At 39.0% G+C, this 20,030-nt stretch overlaps 1 protein-coding gene across 4 annotated transcripts in view; it reads left to right on the top strand.

The window, feature by feature from the left end:
* The window catches only part of PCSK5 (proprotein convertase subtilisin/kexin type 5), a 458,607-nt gene that overhangs the window by 90,781 nt on the left and 347,796 nt on the right, over positions 1–20,030 (top strand). For all 4 annotated transcript variants that reach the window (XM_066257063.1, XM_066257062.1, XM_066257065.1 and 1 more), the window contains exon 3: positions 3,068–3,181. In XM_066257063.1, the coding sequence (XP_066113160.1) occupies positions 3,068–3,181 (114 nt within the window). The remainder of the gene's footprint in view (positions 1–3,067; positions 3,182–20,030) is intronic.

The following is a 20,030-nucleotide window of genomic DNA, read 5'->3' as shown; positions in this document are numbered from 1 at the left end:
AGAGGCCTAGTTGCTGTACCACCTTCTAGCCACCAAGCCCTGTAAATAAGCATTTTTGTTTGGTGAAATTACAGAAGAGATGCTGTTTGGTAAGATATTTTGTTCTATTTTAGTACCTATAGTTCATCTAGGAAAATGGCAGCATCTTGGTTTTCTCACAAACTTATACCATTTGTGTGTGTGTAGTGAGTATATGTGTGTGTGTGGTGTGTATATATGATGAAGTGTATTGTAGTAGTGTCATTGTAGAAACAATTATCCACCCCACCTCAGTAGTAACTTGTTCTGATCTCTAGCAGTCTCTTTGAGTCCACAGTGGGGAAGATTTAACACTTTCGGGTTTATGGACACATATATGTTGGCAGTTTGGAATTTATGGAGGCTGTTAGGAAAGGCCACTGCCAATGTAAGATTAGTTTGAAAAGAGTTCTGTCTAAACAGATCTGCAGCCTTCTTTTGCCAAGCACAAATATGAAATGGTTCAATATCATTGGAGTAAGACTTAGAGACAGTAATCTATGGATCACAAATATAATTAATGTAGTCAAATTTTTCAGAAATGGTCTAATTACTACAGTAATAAGGCCTATGCTAGATGTCAGTCATAGCGATAATTTCATTTTTATGAAGTGGAAACTTGTGGAATAATTGCTAAATATTCCTTGGTAAAATATTAGTTCCTTCAAAGGCAAAGATTATTCTTACTCATCTTCATATTCCTAGCACAGTGTCTGGTATAGAATTGGCACTTAATGCTTTTTTTCAATGATTAAATAAGTGAATGAAACTCATAACATAGAATGATTGAAATCAAGAGATTAAAATGTGTTTTGGAAATAGAAAAGCATATGCATGCCCATGCCCAAGCTTGCTGCTCTACTTGGAGAAGGAAATTGATTTGTGTCCTATATTTTTAGAAACACAGTCACTTAAAAATTACTCTCTTCATTATAAATAAATTTATGCACATTTTAAATTCTACATTAGTTTTAATGTAATTTCTAAAAAGCATTCTCTTTAATTAAAGAAAAAGGATTGTTTTCTATTAACTTCCTTGACAACTATTGTCCAATAGTTTGAAGAAATAATATGTAATACCGTTTATCCTCTGTGTGTATTGTGGGGGTAGGGGTGTGTGTGTGTAAAATGATTCGGTGCCAGAGGGTCACTTGTTCTAGATTAATGAAAATAGGATCAGGAAAACTTTTATTTTCCAGAATATTATTTTTTTATTTATTGCCTTTTTTTTCTGTATTAATTTTTCTTACCTTACCTATCGGAGCAGGCACATATATGATGCTTAGCTGTGATCCTAGTCATAAACAGAACTTCTATTTACTTAAGAGGCCATGTAATTAATTTACTTTGCTAGTGATGTGAGGAATTCACAATTTAAATTCATCTTGCATACCAATATTCTTGTTGAATACATTTCCCATGAATATATTTCTATGAGAATCATAGAAATTTATTAGTTTGGCTTTTGGCTTTTACTGTTTTATTTACTGCTATGCATTTTGATTTTGTTAATTAGTGTTTTATATCATCTTGAATCAAGTAGCCAAGAGAGGTTTTGAAATCTTTACTGAATGGGTGGGGATGAAATCACAGCAGTGGGCTACATAATCTTCTCAATTTTGAATTCTTTTATGAAGAGTAGGGCTAAATGATGGAAAAGAAACTTTTAGAGTAGTGTGACTAAATTAGCTATGGCCAGAATAAATCAAAAGAAAATGAGGAACAAATTATAAAATGTCACCAGGGCTGATAGTGCATTTGAGATGCTTGATTCAAAATGGAACATGCTTATTTTTATTTTGACATAATGTTATCTATTTTTAAAAATACTGCCATTCATACTACCATTTAAGTTGTAATCCTGTAGTAAGCTCAAAGTTCCAAGTGCTTTGTTTAAGCAAAAGTTGCAGCTAAATATTAAGGCTTTCTCAAACATGGTAGGTTTGAATTGAATTTTAGAATTGGCAAGGAGCCTATGGCTCAGGAAACTGAGTTCTCCAATTTTTTTGCCAGAGACAAGCCTAAGGCTTTAGTTTTCTGATTCCTCTCAAATAGTACTTTTTCTATCAACTGTGTTCTAGAAAGCATTTCTTATTTTTATTTTTAAATTTGTGATCCTGGAGCATTTGCTCCCAGGATGACTTTTTTTTTTTAATTTAGTGAGAGGAGGGGAAGCAGAGACAGACCCCAATTGGGATCCACCTAGAAAGCCCACTAGGGGGCGATGCTCTGCCCATCTGGGGCCCTTGCTTCATTGCAACCAGAACCATTTTTTAGCACCTGAGATGGAGGCCATGGAGCCATCCTCAGTGCCTGGGGCCAACTCACTTTAATTGAACTTGTGACTGCAGGAGGGGAGGAGAAGAGAGAGAGAGAAGCAAGAGGGGGAGTGGAGAAGCAGATGGATTCTTCTCTTGTGTACCCTGGCCAGGAATTGAACCCAGGACATCCACACGCCAAGCTGATGCTCTATCACAGAGCCAACTGACCAGGGCCCCAGGATGACTTTTAAATATGATGTTTAATCCTGGAACATTTAAAATTTTTGATGTGTAGAATAAGTCAGAGATCATAAACTATGGCCTGTGGGCCTGATTATAGCCTTCCACCTGTTTTTTTTATATAAAGTATTGCCTGTGGCACTACAATGGCAGAATCGTAGTTGCAACAAAGATCATATGACCTGAAAAGCCTAAAACATTTATTATCTGGACCTTTATAGAGAAAGTTTGCTGACCTTTAATATATATAGTAAAGATGAAAAAATTACCTTAAAAACTGACAGTGTCAATTTGCAATAAACTGTAAGTGGTGTATGCTTTCTAAAAAGACTAAAAGGTTAGCATATTATTGAGACATTGAATGATCTGCCATAAAAGACAAAAATGCCTACCTGGATAGAATAAATAAATAAAGTTAATTCTTAAGACTGAAGCTCGTGACTTAAGCAGAATTGATTCAAGGTGGGAAATGCTTTAGACTCTATGATTTATGTTTTGCTAACCCTGACAGGACTTGAATACTCAGCAGATGTCCTTTTTCTTGGCAGGTGGAGTGGATCCAACAGCAAGTGGTAAAAAAACGGACCAAGAGGGATTATGACTTCAGTCACGCCCAGTCCACTTACTTCAATGATCCCAAGTGGCCAAGCATGTGGTATATGGTAAGCTTCCCTGGCCTGCAACTGTCATCCAGTTTTGTGTTGTGAAGGGAACATTTGACAGGTCTGGAAGAGCACAGAAGCAGTGCCCAGGGTTTTTTTTTCTGTTTCAAGAAGTCATTATTTGCCCTGGCCTGTTGGCTTAGTGGTAGAGTGTCAGCCCAGTATGTGGATGTCCCAGGTTCAAGTCCTGATCAGGGAACACAGGAGAAGCAATTATCTGCTTCTATACCCCTCCTCCTCCCCTTTCTTTCTTTCTCTCTCATTCTCTCTTTCTCTTCTCCTGTAGCCATGGCTCTATTGTTTCGAGCACATTGGCCCCGGGTGCTGAGGATGGCTCCTTGAGCCTTGCCCTCAGGCGCTAAAATAGCTTAGATGCAAGCATGGCTCCAGGTAGGCAGAGCTTTGGCCCTAGATGGAGGTTCCTGGGTAGGTCCCAGTTGGGGCACATGCAGGAGTCTGTCTCTCTATCTCCCCTTGTCTCACTTGGAAAAGAAGAAAGAAAAAAAAAGTCACCATTTGAGATTGGTTGATGACCTGTGATGTTTTCTGGACCTTTTTTGAACTTTAGCTCTTTGGTTGTAAGGATCAAGTGAAGTGAACTCTAATGCACAGAATTTCTGTTTGAGAGCTTACTCTTCATCATAGATTTCTAAGATTAAGCTAGAGGATAGAAAAATATACTAAGGTGCAGATGCCCTTAGACCTGTCAATAATTGTGTTTACCTCTGATGCACATTTATTCCACCTTAAAACCAGTCTGGTTTCTAGGAAATGACTGCTGATAAATAACAGATTTCTGACTTAAGTCATCTAATATGTGCCTTCTGACTTTAGGTAATAGTTTTTAAAACTAGAGTGGGGAAAATAGCTAGTTGGAAAGCATTTGACTTACAGCTAGTTCAGTGGTTTGAGCAAGCCTTTCAGTGAGGGAAACTGAACACATTGGGGAGAGTGATCTGCCAGTTCACTGGACATTGAAAATACACTTCTCTAGTCTTAGAGTTTTATGTTCATGATCCCTGAGAATATATTGATTAGAATATATTAGTTATTCTTAATCATGAAATCAATATGTCACCAATTTGCCCTATAATCTGCAAAAAGACTTTTTCTCTCTTTCAAAGATCATTATTGCTAATATTTGGCAGTGTATTTTCCCCTGATCAGCTTTATTTTCTGCAGTCTCTGTTTCTGCTTTTTCTAAATCTGGAGCATTTCGCACAGTTGCCTCCTACTTTCCTGCCTCCTTGCCTTCCATTCCTTCTGCCAGAAGTGCTCCTCCTGCCCTTCCTCATCTTTGGTTAGGAGTCGGCCACCTCTCAGAGCCCCCACCAGATACTGACTGCTCCAGCTCTCCCAGGTCCTCCTCAGTCTAGTTTTTGCTTCCTCCACTCCCCGGGGCCCTCTGTCCATGCTGCTCATGGCATCCTTCACTTGACCCTTTGTTTCCTAGTTATTATTAATATTTAAAATCTCCTCTGTTACAGTGGAGAGGTCACTTACATCCACCCCCGCTTCCACGCCTGGGGACTCAGCCCAGCACCTTGCAGTGTGAGGAGTTTGTGTTTATTTGGAAATGAATGGATGTGGCTGACATTGCCTCCAATTTCCCTTTCCTTGGGCTTACCCAGAAGTAGAAGACTGTAGAAATATTTTTAACCCTAAACAGAACTTTACACAGAAAATTTTTCATGCATAATGGAAAGAAATATATATAGGAACCATAAAGCTAAGTTCAGAAAGAGGTGGGACCCTAAATAGCATTTAAGTAGGAATCACCAGAGGGGACAGTAAAACTCTTGACAGCCTATTAGCTCCCAAGACCAAGAAAGAATGAACCACAGGGGAAGGCATTAGAGTGAGTGTTGGCAGGAGCTAAGGAGCTTTGTCTGCACTGACAAAATGATAAGAATGTAATGGGATTAAGAGATAGGATGGAAGCAAAAGCCCTTTCCTCCCATGTTTATAAGGCCAGAAGGAGGGAGACAGACCCTCCTTGCCTTACTTCTCTTCTTGCAAAGAGCCAAACTGCTGTCTGCCTCTGCTCTGCTGGATGGGGGAGGAAACAGCTGCTTTCCTGATGCTCTCATCACTCTGGCAGGGCAGGTTGGGCTCTTGTAGGAACCATGGCCAAGGAGTCTCTAACAGTTTCAGTGCCTGTAGAGCAAACTCTCTACTTCCAGGAATCTCTGCTCTATCTTTGGACATTTCTTTTCAATAAGAAGCTAGATTAAGGGAAGAGCTTTTGCTCAGCTGTTATATTGGAAAATTTTCAACACATTTGATAGTAATTCAAATAGGTAATATTTATTGAGCACTTACTGTGTGCCAGTCAATGTGCTATATACTTTATGAGCATTTTTCTTTCTTTTTTTTTTTTCTAAGTGACAGGAGGGGAAAGAGACAGATTCCAACATGCGCCTCCACTGGGATCCACCCTGCAAGCACTCTATGAGCAATGCTCTGCCCATCTAGAGCCACTGCTCAGGAACCAAGCTGTTTTTAGTGCCTGAGGCAGAGGGTGCATGGAGCCATCCTCAGCACTCAGGGCCAACTCACTTGAACTAATCAAGTCATGGCTGTGGAAGGGGAAGAGAGAGAAAGGGGGAGAGAAGAGGGAGGGATGTAGAAGCAGATGGTCACTTCTCTTATGTGCCCTGACTGGGAGTTGAACCTAGACCATCCTCATGCCAGGCCGATGCTCTACCATTGAGCCAACCAGCAGGGCCGAGTATTTTTCTAATGGAATGTAAACAAAGGTGTGTGTTAATACTTCCCCTGTTATGAGTGAAGAGTGTGAGGCTCGTGATATTTAGATAATTTGCCTAAGATCACCTTGCCTGAAAATGGGAGAGTAGAACGGGGCTGTCATGTCCATTGGGCATTCTTCAGAGCATCCTGGTGGCACAGTGGAAACTGGGTGCTGAGTTCCTCCTCCTCCCTTTTTCTGGGCCCTGGGCCCTGCATGCTGCAGAGTGTTTGAGGGCTTCTTGATGAGGTTCCATAGGGTCCTGCCGTCAGCTCATTAGCCTGGTCCTGGGCCTGTCACTCTAAATTTATCACAGGAGAATGGAGATTAAAGAATGTCATGAAGTGTGCCTGAGTGTCTCTTTTAATTAATTTAAAAGCTTTGCCCCTGTCGCTCTTCCCCTTGGAGACTGGTATGTGAAGCCATTATGTCTAGCCTTCAGGCGTGGGCAATATATTTAGGGAAATGTGCTTTTACAGTGTTGGTTACAAAGCTGATGGCTGTATAATTAGTCCTCTGTCCTGAAACTCTGAGCTCAGGTTTCCAGGTATTGGGAGGGCCCAATGTTAGAGCTCCTTCTTGTCACATGACAAACTTTTCTGCATCTAGTTTTTTTGGCATGGTTGCCAGCACTGAAGATTTAGGAAAACATGATTTTTGCTTCTTAAAGCAGATCAGTAAATCAGGAGAGGAATATATAAGTGCAATAAAAGTTTACTGGGCAAAGGAACCCTTCTAAAACTTTTTTGTGATCATGCGCATATAACCAGCCCCTGCTCCTTGGATTTGGGGCTGTAATCTTTGCTTGCAGGTTTCCTTCTTCTGTTAAAATATCCTGAGTGACTTTTATAACATATCCGAGCATGAGCACCACTGTCAGAGATTCTGTTTTGCTGTAGAGTGGGTGCAGACAGCGCATTTCTTCAGTCTCTGGGTGATTCTGATGTGCAGCAGGACCAAGAAGCAGGGCAGCCAGGCGTCCTGTGTAACTTGAGTGCCCGAGTCTGACGTGGTACATGCTCAATAAATGCTGATTGAATAAATAGATGAGCAAACTGGAATAAAAGCAAATCTGCGATCATCTCCATAGTAAAGAAAATAATGCTCACTTTAAAAAAATAATTATTAGAGAGATGGAAGAAGAGGAAGGAGAGAGAGGAAAAAAAATGGATTTATGCATTCATTGGTTGATTCTCATATATGTCCTGATCAGGGATTGAACCTACAACTTTGATGTAATGGTACAATGCTCTAACCAATTAAGCAACCTGGCCAGGGCATGCTCACATTTGTTGGGTACTTAGTATGTGTCAACCATTTGGCCAAACTTTTAAAAGTCTTATCTTATTGCCAGTGTTCCAGTGGGTTAAGAACTGTTATTATTTTCACTTATGCTTTCATTTCCTCACCTATAAAATGACGATAAACAAGTTAAGTAACTTGGTCAAAGTCATCATTTAGCAGGGACAGATCCCTGTATTCAAACCCAGTCACTCAGACTCGAAGGGCTCAACATCCTTGCTTCTCCAACTATCAGGCATCAGAATCATTTGGAGGGATTACTGCTCACCCATCTCATATATATCCCCCAGCAGAGAACTGGGAATTTGCATTTTTAACAAGTTTCCGGTTGATGCTGATGCTTGGATCGCGGTCCCGTTTGAGATCTTACTGTGCTACCATACATTAAACATGAGGTTTCTGTGAACACAGCTGGCTCCTATCTCCCCATTATGAACTGGGGGAAGAAGAGCTTTTATGTTTATGGGATATTTTAAAGCACACTTGGTCAATTGATCTTGTTTTTCTTGATCTTATACCTTTTACTCACTGACAAAATTTTCAGTCTGGGAAACTGGCAGCTTTAATATGAGAAGCTGTTATCACTTTCCTTGCACAGATTGAAAATACCCTTGGCTTATATATTCTTTCAGATGCTCTGTAGACAAAGAATATCTAATAGGAAAGGTAGTGAAAATTTGGCCTAGTCTTTGGGAACTCAGTGTATTAGAAATGGTTTTAATAGACCACTCTGGCCCTGCTAAAGAAAGTACAGTTTGACTCGAGAGAGAGCATGGCTAAGAAAGATGCCTCCTCGAGGGCCTAAGAATGCCAATCAAGCAAATTTATAGAGTTAAGTATTGTTTAAATTATTATAAAATATTTAAAACATACAAAAAGTTTAAGGACTACCATAAACCCTGTCTGTCTTCCCCCAAGCTAGGGAATAGCCCATCATCTCTCTATATAGTTGAAGCCACCTATTAGTCCTATCCTGATAGTGTCCCTTTATCCCCTACAGAGTTAGCACAGATGCTGGATTTGAAATGCAGTGCAGGAGTCTCCCCCTGTTGCTAGGATACTTCTCTTTGAGGGAGGGGTTAGTCAATGTAGAATGGATTAACAGCCATTATCATAAAACACACATTCAGGCCCTGACTGATGGTTCTAGTGGATAGAGCATCCGTCAGCCTGTTGTATGGACGTCCTAGGTGCAATTTCCAGTTGGGGAACACAAGAGAAGTGACCATCTACTTCTTCCCTCCTCCATCTTTTCTTTCTCTTCCTCTTCCCCTCCCACAGCCAGTGGCTCGATTGGTTCAGGTGAGGCCTCAGGTGCTGAGGATATCTCCCTCAGAGTGTAACAGCCTCAGGTGCTAAAAATAGGTCGGTACTCAAGCATTGGCCCCAGATGGGATTGCCGGGTGGATATTATTGGCGCACACACGAGAGTCTGCCTCACTCTCTTCCCTCCTCTCACCTAAAACAAACAAACAAAATGTATTCACAGATGGAACTGAACACTTGGGCCATTGAAGTCTCAAGGAGACAACCTGGCACTGCGACTTTGATGAAAAAAATAAATTTAATAAAAATCTCTTTCATTCCTTTGGTCATGCAATTATTTCAGTGCTTACAGAAATTGATGTAGCATTGTATGGCATTTCTTGTCTAACTGTTAAGAACTAATAATGATTTTGGAGAAGGTGATAGTAAAATTACTTAATTTTTCCCCCCTGCTTTCCGAAAGGCAGGCTCAATTCAAGAGAAAAAAAGGACTCCAGAAATCTTGCTGTTTGACTTTCAGACTCGAGTAATTAGTATGATTGATATTCTTTACTCATCATCTTAGTTAGCACAGTAGAATTCTTTTGTGATAAATATTGGGTGGCCTATTTAACATGCATTCGTTAAAGCCAGGCTGTAACGAATGGGCTCACTTATTGATGCTCTTCCTCAGAATTCATAAAAGCTCTCTGGGTGGTTTTTCTGAGGGGGAGGGGGACATTTGTCGATCAGCAGAGTGAAAATTAGCTGAGTTCGGCTGTGCATGTGGGGCATCTCTGCCAAAAAACTATGTACTAGCTAGTGTAGTAATTGCAAGAAAAGATTTTAAGCCACATGGTTCTTTCTCGGCCAACTGGGTGGCATTCAGTACTCAAGAGTTTGAGGTATTGCTGTTTCTCTGGTTGGCGCACGTTTTCCTAATGATTTATGCTGTCATTGGACTAATAAAACCTGGTGGAGTTTGTGGTGTTATTGTCCTGGCAGCTTGGGCATCATCCTTTTAAAACACCCCATTTAGCTGTTTTAATTGAAAATGCAACATGGTGCGAATCTGCAACCATGTGGCACATCTTGATGCAAGCAGGAGGCCTTCGGAGAAAAGCTCAGCTCCAGCCAGGCAGCAAATGATTTACTGGTAGTAACTACCGGGGGTTGAGATGTGGTTTTGGCATGCTAGTATTTGCTTTGAACTCGCTCTGTGTCTTATAGAAAGTTATTTTAGCTCTCAACCTTAGCTCATCCGAAAAAATGAGAACTCTGGATTAGATGCTCTCTTAAATTTATTCCTGCTTGAACTGCCTCTTGTTCCACATGGCAAGCGGAAATGGATATTGAGTCTAGGGAGAACACGTGCCACCAATGGGCCCTTGTCTGGACTTCCAGATCAGCCCCACTCCAGGAGCCACCAACTGCAGTTTACTATGCTCCTATTTCATTACCACTTCAAACTTACTATGTCACCGGTGTTGGGCTCCCCAAGACCATTTGGTGATTTACTGGAAGGACTCAACATGCTTCAGCATATCGTTGTATGCGTGACTGTGAGGTATTTCAATTAAAGCATATAACACAAGTCAGCACAAAGAAAAGCCACGTGGGGCAAAATCTAGGGGAAACTGGGCCTAAGCTTCCAAGAGACTTCTCTCAGTGGAGTCACACAGAAAGCACTTAATTCGTCCAGTAATGAATTGTGACAACATATGTGAAATGTTATCTTGGGACACTCATCAGGGACTCGGTGCTCAGAGTTTTTATTGGGGGAAGGGTCATATAGGTATTCAGTGCCTACCGTATATCAAAATCCCATACTCTCAGAAGGTTTTCAGCATGAGCCATATTGTTTGCATAAACAGTTTAAGCACAGTGAGACATTCTTCTGAGGGAATGATGAGGAAACCCTGCCCATATTCAAGTTCCCAGATGCCAGCCAAGGGTACTTAGGGAGCCAAACACATGAGTTGGCTGAGTTGGAATAATAACTCCTCCTTTATTAAAACATTGTGTTCACTGAATGAATAAATTAACACCAAGAAAAAGACTCGTAAGTGATAATTCCAAGGGAAAGCAAACTTAAATCCTAAATATGGTCTATATTTGTTTTGCAACCTAGAAGGTCTCTACTGACTCAAAGTTTTTCTGAGGTAGATAATCTATTCATGCATGCCTACATGCATGCATGCATGCATTCATATTTAACAGAGATTTCTTTTTTCCCAGTTTTTCTGGGAAACTTTACAATGTTCCTGACACCAAAGACAAACTAGTGAATGGTACCTTCTTGAAGGACGAGTAAGTAGAGCATTTAATGGGCAGAAGTTTGGTTAATTTAAGTTAGTTTGCCTAATTAGTTGATGATAATTTCACTAAGGGTGCCATAGCAGAACCCTAATTGGAACTTGCTGATTAACTCAGATGATTATAATGATTTCATTGTCTCACATGATGGTTATGATGGAAGTCCGTATATTAGGAATAAGTTAACCTATAATTAACTAGTCAAAGTGCTGGAAGAGGCCAGTAATTAATGATCCACTTGGAAAAATTACTTCAGATAATATCCATTCTTCCCTGGTGCAAATTATTACAACCTTCCTGAATTTCCTTGAGCTCAATATAACTTACTTCATACTGGTAATTAATCTTCTCAGCTTCCCTTTCAGAGAGTAAATATATGTGGGGAGTCTGGCCCTTTGGACCTGACTCTAACATGATGAAGAGTCTGTTAACAGAAACAAAGTTGTTTTATCAAGATTTTTAGTCATGATTTTTCTTTAATTAGTAACTCATTTTCTGTTGGAGAGCAGATAGCATTGACTGCTGAGCTCACTTCATTGGTGGTTGTCTACTTAACATGTTGATTCAAGTTCTTTTATCAAACGGTTTCTCTGAATTCCTCATTTTTCATTTACTTTGCACCCAGAATTGAGGTTGGTTCTAGTAGTAATCGAGGCACATTTTTGCCTTATTTGAACCCATTCCTCTGCCAGTAAGTAAGGTTCTTAGTAAGTACTCAGTAAATGTTTGTTGATAAAAAGTGAGGAGTCAATCACTTTGAATTCATTTTCCAAATTGATTGAACTGAATATGACTCTTCCCTAAAAGATGATGGTGCTTGCTTTCAGATATCCGGAGTTGAGAATTCAAATTCTAAAATCATTTGAGAGGGAGGCCTCTGGAATGCTGTTTTTTCTTAATTTTGTTTGACAGTGTACTTGGCCAGGAAATGAGTGGGGTAAAAGAAAGAATTCTTAGTGATCCAATGATGAGAAGACTCCAAAAGATGGAAATGCCTACATCGCCCGGGGAGGAGAATGTGGTAACCATCTTCAGATAGAATGCACATGCATATCAATGTGACTTTTCCAGTTTCTCAAGTGTTAAAAACAAAATCCTTGGTAGGCCATCTCAGGCTATGAGCTGAGATTCCAGGCCAGTGATGGATAATCCAATATGCAAATAGTGCAAGCTGAAAGAGATGCTATATATACCCCCGATGACACCAAATTACGGTGAGGCATAGAATGAATCTATAAATTCCAGATATAGGATTTGATTGCCTAATTGCATAGGTCAGAATTGAAATTGGGTTCATAATGCAGGGGCACTGTTCTTTATAGTTGATGATGTGGACTTAGCAAAGACTGTTCGCTGATTATTCTTTCCTTGATTAATAGAACTTGATAAGAAATCTAATTTCTTCCTTTATGCTAAGGAAACAAAAAAGGTCAGTGTGGATGGTGACTGGTCAAGTATTTGGTACAAGATTTACAGAATAATCTTAAAGACTGCTAGGCAGAAAGGTAATTTTTTTTGTTTGTTTTTCTTTTTTCTTTTAATTTCTTGGTGAGTTGAATTTTGACTCTCATTAAAAAAAAAAAAGCCTACTGGGATGGTGGTTCCGATTCAGACATTCTAAATTGGCATGTCTGCAGCAGAGAAAACAAAATTATGCCCAGGTAGCAGAGGACTGTGTTCTCCTAATGAACTCTTTGCATGATTTCCTGAAACATAGTTAAATTAGTGTCTTAGAAACATGATGTTTGGGTTTGTTACCTAGTGATAGAGAAACCATCATTACCTTTCAGAGAATTAAGAGAAATTCAGTGCAACTCTCAGCAGGAATACGTTAAACATAGCAGGGCTACATAATACTTTAGATTGTCCCTGTTCTGCTGAAATGTTTTATATACCCCTTCTTATTCCTCTGCGTGCCCGTACTCTGCATCCCAGGCCTTCTCCTTCACAGCCAAGCACACGAGCACACAAACACAAAATCTGTGCATGTTTTTGTAATTAGGGCTTGGAATCAGGTGGTCTTTCAGAAGAAGATACTGAGAAAAAAAAAAAGCTCATAGACTAAATTGGAATGGGCCTAAAAAATAACTTGATTCAAATCTTGAGCTCATACTAAATATCCACCTTGTATATTTTCTTTTATTTATATATGTGTGTGTGTGTGTGTGTGTGTGTATGCGTGTTTCCCCCTGAAGTGAGAAGCAGGGAGGCAGCGAAACAGACACCCAGATGCGCCTGATCGGGATCCATCCAGCATCCCCACTAGGGGGCAATGCTCTTCCCATCTGGGCAGTTGCTTTGTTGCTGCTGGAGCCATTCTAGCACTTGAGGCGGAGGCCATGGAGCCATCCTTAGCACCCGGGCCAACTTTGCTCTAATGGAGCCTTGACTGTGGGAAGGGAAGAGAGAGAGAGAAAGGAGAGGGGGAGGGGTGGAGAAGCAGATGGGCGCTTCTCCTGTGTGCCCTGGCTGGGAATCGAACCCAGGACTTCCACACACCAGGCTGGTGCTCTACCACTGAGCCAGACCAGCCAGAGCCCACCTTATATTTTTTCTATAACCAAAAATATACTCTACTTCGATAGCACTTTCTTTCCATAACGAACAATTCCATTAAAAAATACTTTCTTGTTCTTTATCAGAAACTTATGTCCCTGTCACTTTGCACACTCCTCTGGTCTAAATTTCAGGTTAAGGACCACATCTGATCCCTATTTCACCAACTTTCACTACAAACATTACAGATACCTCTTTGGAAATTTAAAGCAAAAGTAGGGAAAATCATAATGAACACCCATGTCCCCATCACCAACTTTATTAATTATTGATTGAAAGCCAATAAGCCAATATTCATTTATTTATTGCCCCCTCCACTTTGATTAAAGCAATTCACACACCGCATTTTATTTAATTCTTGAATATTATAGTAGTTATCTATATATAAGGATAATTTTTTTACAATAAACCCATAATATTATCACTGATAAATAATTAATGATAATTTTTTTGAGGGGAGTAGAGATAGTGAGACAGACTCCTGTATGTGACCTGACCAGGATCCACCTGACAACCCTCTTCTCAGGTAGATGCTTGAGTAATAGCTATTTTTAGTGCATGAAGCTGATGAATTCCAGTGGAACTATCTTCAGCGACCCCAGGCAGATGCTCAAACCAATCACACCATCGGCTGCAGGAGAGGAAGAAGGAGAGAAAGGGGAGGAGGGGAGGAGAGAAGCAGATGGTTGCTTCTCCTGTGTGCCAGTCGAACCCAGGACGTCCATACACAGGGCTGAGCTACCATCCAGGGCCAATTTCTTTATATTATCAAATATCCAGTGAATTTTCAAGTGTTCCTTATGGTCTCATAATTTTTTCTTTGTAACTTCTTTGAGTCAAGATCCAAATAAAGGCTCATGTGTTGCAATTAATTGTTGTATCTCTTAAATTTCTTGTATACATCACCTCCATTCTTTTTTTTCTTTGAAAATGTTTGGTGGAAGAATTTAGGTTATTTAGAGTTTCATGTGATCTAGATTTTGCTCACTGCATTCTCATGGGATCATTTAGCATGTTCTATTTCCAATATTAATGAATTGTTAAGCAGTAAGAGCTAAAGGCTCAGTCAGATGCAAGTTCAAGTTTATTTTTTGAGAGCATGAGACTGAAATTACTTCCTGTCTAGTTGGTATGTGTGTGTACTTCCATTTGGAGGTACAATGTCTGCTTGTCTGTCATTGTGATATTAGCAGATACCATTGTGCAGATCCTTTAATTATTCATTAAGGTTTGCAAAATAGTGATCATCTCTTTCTGTGACTCCTTTATTTACTGGCCAGCATACTTTAATTAAGAGGAACTCTCATCAATTATTTGGTACAATGAGGTGCAGTTCCTACAGGAAAGGCAAGATTAATGATCAATTTTTTCATTTATTAGATGTTCCTTCCCAAGCATTCAGCAAAAGCCCCTAGTAAGGTTTTATTTTTTTTTCATTTTATTACAAATTCAATTTAGATATATCTGATATGTTTGATTTCCTTGAAATTACAAACCTATTCTTAAATTGCTCCATTTTGATATGACTCCAGCATTTTTTCCTGGCATGACAAGTTGGCCTACACTTACCTTATATATTTCCTTTTTTCAGGCATAGGTGCAACTATTTTTCCATAAGCCCTTGTTCCTTTTTTTATATATTTAGAAATCACAATATGAGTGTTGATGTTCTCATGGCTGTTGGGTTAGTCTTTAGGCTTTTTTAGTGAACAGAGAAGAAGTGCAACACACACTTACTGTGTACTGTGAGCTTATAGACTTAACATCAATTCTACAGAGTTTATTTGCTCTCATCAGTGACATATGCATCTATTCCCGTGCTGAAAATCCTGTTGCCACTGACACCAATGGAATTCCTCATTGGTTTTATCTCACACTACATGCAACACTATGTCAGAATAGTAAAACTACCACCAGCATCATGATAACAGTAAAGAATGTCAATTGTATATAGTTCTTTTTGTCATTCAAAAATATACCCCACAGATGTCACATGGTGAAATTACTTGTTTGAAATGACTTTGGAATATTTCTCTTTCTATAAACATTTTTAAATGACTCTTATAGTGTCCCAGAATCTTCTCAAGGTTAATCATTCTCAGTGCCTCAAAAATGAAAGTTTTTAGATGATCTATTCTATGGTTTGAAGTCTTTTCTACCATCATAAGTGTTTGTTTATCAACATGTTTTACTGTATTTCATGTTCTGTGCCGTTGTTGGAGGATAGAAAATATTGTGAAGGCATGCATTGCTCTAGTTTATACAAGCACTAGAGGGAGAGGAGCAAAACCCTCTGTTTCAACACCCTGATGCCTGGGAACTAATATGCTATTTTCAAGTGATGAAATTAACTTCACTAGGTCTGTGGACAATAGCATATAAGTATTTCCTCTAAAATGCCTACTTTAGAAATGTGTTAAAGCATGCCCTTCTTTATTAGTCAGGAAGATGAAGTAAAACAAGACTAGGAACATATCTAATTGTAAAGGTTTGTCCCAAGAAAATGAAAGATTAAAGAGATTTATAATGATCAAACCTGGTTTATTCTGGACAAGTAAAAGGGAATGTGCTGTGAACAAATCATTTAAATTGGTTGTACACACTAATGAGCATTGAATTAGTTCTAGCCTCCCAGGACGTAAGAACTGGGAGTTATCACAGACTGCTCAATAAAAGTATTAATTCAATACGGAACAGAAGGGAAAATGAGGGAAAGCAACAATAAATGCAATTCCCACAGGAAAACATAAATTGGTAATGATTTTATTCATTCAGCATCAGTTTTGGAACTCCTCCTGTGTATCCTGCATATTTCAACATCCTGGGGATATGGGTGTAAAAAGGTTGTATGCTCTGCTCATGAGCCAGGTCATAGGCAAGCTTGGGAATAGCTTCGTTTCTGTAACATCGAACAATATAGTACAGGCATGCACCAAAGTGCTGTAAGAGCCCTGCAAGTATATTTAAACTTTTTGATGTCACATAATAATCTTTGGCTTGATTACCTGGACGTCAGATTCCTCATGTGGAAACTAAATGATATTGAAATTAAAGTGATGACACATGACAGGATTTTTTGCAGGCAAATAAGTGACTTCCACACAGTTAGTTATTCCAAAAAATTGTGTTGGAACAATTCTTAGGATTGTTAATCGGTATCTCCAAAGTCAAGTGGTTTGGGACATACTGGTTTGAACAGACCTAAAAAGGTTTCTTTAATGCAGGACTTCTCAGAGCCTTTATTATCCTTGATGCTTTTTGAATTAATGAGAGGGGCATGTAAATGTAAACAAAGTTATTTTCCTAATTTATTTGTTCAATATATTTTTAAGAAATGTTTCAATTGAGATTGAGTTATGAGATCAGAAAATTTAATCCAAACTGGGAAAAGGAAAGAAAAAATAGTAGAAAGGAGGGAATATATTGGCTCATAGAGGTCCAGACTGGCAAGTCTTACTGGATCCGGAATATCAAGTCAGTCCCTAGGAACCCAATTTATTCTGCCACCCAGTGTAACTCTCATCTCTCCAATTGTTGATTTCATCTCAAACAAGCATTCTGCTCATGGTTGTAAAATAGCAGTCAGTAATTCTTAGTTCAAATCTTAATAGAAAAAACAAGAGCCAAGAGCCTTTGCTTTGGTGTTCTGAGAAAAATTCTTGGAGGCATACACCTTTTCTGTCACTTTTCACCGCCTTCCATATTCTGTTCTTGTTTTCTGACTTCTGAGCCTCATCTGCCTGGTCAGATGCCTTTGGGACACAGTGATTTAGAGAGTAGTGAACAAGAGTCCACAGAGAAATGTGAGGCTCAGGAAAGGAGATATGCCACCCCAATAGAAATCTTTGGTGTGAGGGGCATCATTGTCATGTGTGTTTCTGGGCGGAGTAAAGCAGCTGTTGATTAAAAAGCCCCCACCAGATGGCTCTAAAGAAGCGATAGCTGGCATGCCACCCTACCAAGGTCACAGAGTCCAAAGGGCAAGTGGGTGGTCTGCAGGGAACTGATGTGGCTGCCACTTGACTTCTGGGGCTGCCTGATGCCTACTGTCTCTCCCTGAATCGTTTTGAAGTCTGTCATTATGGCATGAGCTCTCTGTCCTATGTCTTTTGGGACCTAACCCTTTGATAATTTTTATAATTGTGCCTGTAATGCTATCTACCCAATGTTTGGTTTTGATAAATTTGATATCTATAGACAAGTTGCAAGAATAATAGGAACACATACATTTTGTTCAGCTAGCTTTACCTAAAGTTAATATTTTTTTCTCTTTACACACACATACATCCACACAGTCACACTCCCCTGCCCTGGATTTTAAAAGTAAGTTGCAAACATTGTAAAAGTATACTTCTAAATATTTTAGGATGCCTCTCCTAAGAATATTTTCCTATACTGTTTGACCAAAATAACTTTTTCACTGCTAGGAACATTATTAGAGTTCTTGTTCAATTTTCTGTCTATATTCAAATTTCTCCAATTGTCACAAAAATGTTTTTTATAGATCTATCCCTTTTGATTCAGAACTCAGACTCATATATTGCCATTATTTGCTCCCCTGTGTCATTTCCTTTATGCTAGAAGAGTTTCCCTACTTTCACTGGGGTTAGGGGGGAGGTTGGTAGTGGGAGGCAAATGACCTTTTATGTTGATGATTTCAATGAGTCCAAGCTGGTGGTTTGTAGAATAGCTCACAATTGGCATTTGTTTGATGGTTTTTCAAGATTATAGGAGTGATAGACGCTTTTGGTACAAAAGCTACCCAGGTGAGATTGTACCATTCGGTGCTTCATGTAAGAAGGTAGGATGTTAATCTTTCGAATTACTCAATTCTATAATTAAATGAAAGTTATTAAATTATAAATTAAATTCTAAACCTGTAGGCTGTTGAGGTTTGTGGGAAATCAAACCAGACTTGGCCTCAGAGGACCTGGAGGTGATCACTGGCTTCCTATTTACTAGGCTCTGTGGCCTTGGACAGGTCACCAACCCCTGTCTCATTGTCAGAGAACTGCTTTAATGCCTACCACAGTTGTTGCAAGAATAAAATAAAATGTATGAGTGGGAAAAAAGAAAGAAAGTAGGATGCTACAAGAAAGTAGGATGCTACAAGTCCTGTTTTTGGTTATGTTAAATTTATTTACTTGGTTGAGGTTTCTGCTAGATTTCTCTATTGTAAAGGAATATTTTATCTTTCTAATTAATAAGAAATTTAAAAAGTAATATATTGAGACTTGGGAATTCTTATTCCCTATCAGCTTCCCCCGAAGATTTTAGCATCTATTGATGATTTCCTGTCTTAATTAACCACTAGATGAGTGGTTGCATGATGATGGTTTTCTAATGTGTAATTTCTTCTTTACTCCTCTTTCTTGAAAATATCAATATGAGATCATGGATTCTTTTTGAATGTAATGACTCATTACTGGCATTTTTCCTTCTTGGTTCTTACACTGTTTCAAGTTTGATGAGTTGGTACCCTTTCAGGTTGACTTCGGTGTCCTTTCAAGAATGTCCCCGTTTTGCACTTTCCCCTTTATGTCCCAACAGATGTTCGTTCACCTTCTATTTTCTCTGCCTCAGACCTAGAAGTAGCTAATTCTACAAGTCTTTGGTTTCTTTTTTATTAAGGAATTATATAAGGAAAATTTGGTAGGTAGGGTGTCCTTGGTTCTAGGCACTTTTGCAGTGGACAGAGCCTAAGATACCTCTTTGAAGCTCATAGTACATCTCCCATTCCAGTCTAATAGTACAGGTTCTTCCTCTTTGTAACCTGTTCCATATTTCTGTTATTTCCCTCCCACAGTGAGAATCATAATTTTCATCAGTATCAATACATTTATTACCATCTACACAAAAAGCATTGGCATCACTACATCAATGTCATTATCACAACAGACTTACTGACGTAAAATGCAAGATTCCTTTCTGTCCTTAAAGTATCTCTCGTTGAGGTGATACAGTCAGACTACTTGAATCAAAAGTTACTTGAATAAATTTTCTTTTCTTCTCTGATTATATCATTAGTTTGATATACAGGTTAATAGTTAAATTGTATTGTGTCCAGTTTTAGAGATCTCGCATCTTTATATATTTAAATTTATTAACAAATTTTATTTTATTTTGAAATATGTAAAACATGGTTGAGAGTAAAATTCATAGAATACTGTAAATGGATTTTTACCCATTTTTGCTTTTATCACTTAACATGCCCCGGACATTGCTCCATACTAGTTCACAGAGAGCTTTAATCTTTTTTTACAGCTGTGTTGTGGGAAAGTTACCATAATTTATTGAGACATCGATGAATGTGCGTTACTATAATTTATTTAGACATCAATGAATGTGCACTCGATTCTTTCTAATACTTTGTTTTTACAAATAACTCCACACTGAATAACATGGTACATATATTTTTGTACCATGTTACAAAATAAAAAATAAATTTCTAGCTATGGGATTGCTCAGGTAAAAGGTAGAGGCAAACGTAATCTCATTAGATCATGCCTAACCTCTTGGGTAGGGGCGAGAACAGCTCTTATTTCCATCAGCCATGGCAGAGAAGGCCTGCTCCCCTCACCTGGCTATGTTGTTAGGTGTTAATCACTGGCTGGTTTGGTAGGTGAGAAATGGTATTCTGCATATTTTATCTGGTATTCAAGTCACAATGCCTGCTTTTGT

This window comes from Saccopteryx bilineata, chromosome 2, assembly GCF_036850765.1.
Source record: "Saccopteryx bilineata isolate mSacBil1 chromosome 2, mSacBil1_pri_phased_curated, whole genome shotgun sequence".
Lineage (NCBI taxonomy): Eukaryota > Metazoa > Chordata > Mammalia > Chiroptera > Emballonuridae > Saccopteryx > Saccopteryx bilineata.
The sequence above is the reverse complement of the archived record's forward strand: the minus strand, read 5'-3'. Positions and strand labels throughout refer to the sequence as shown.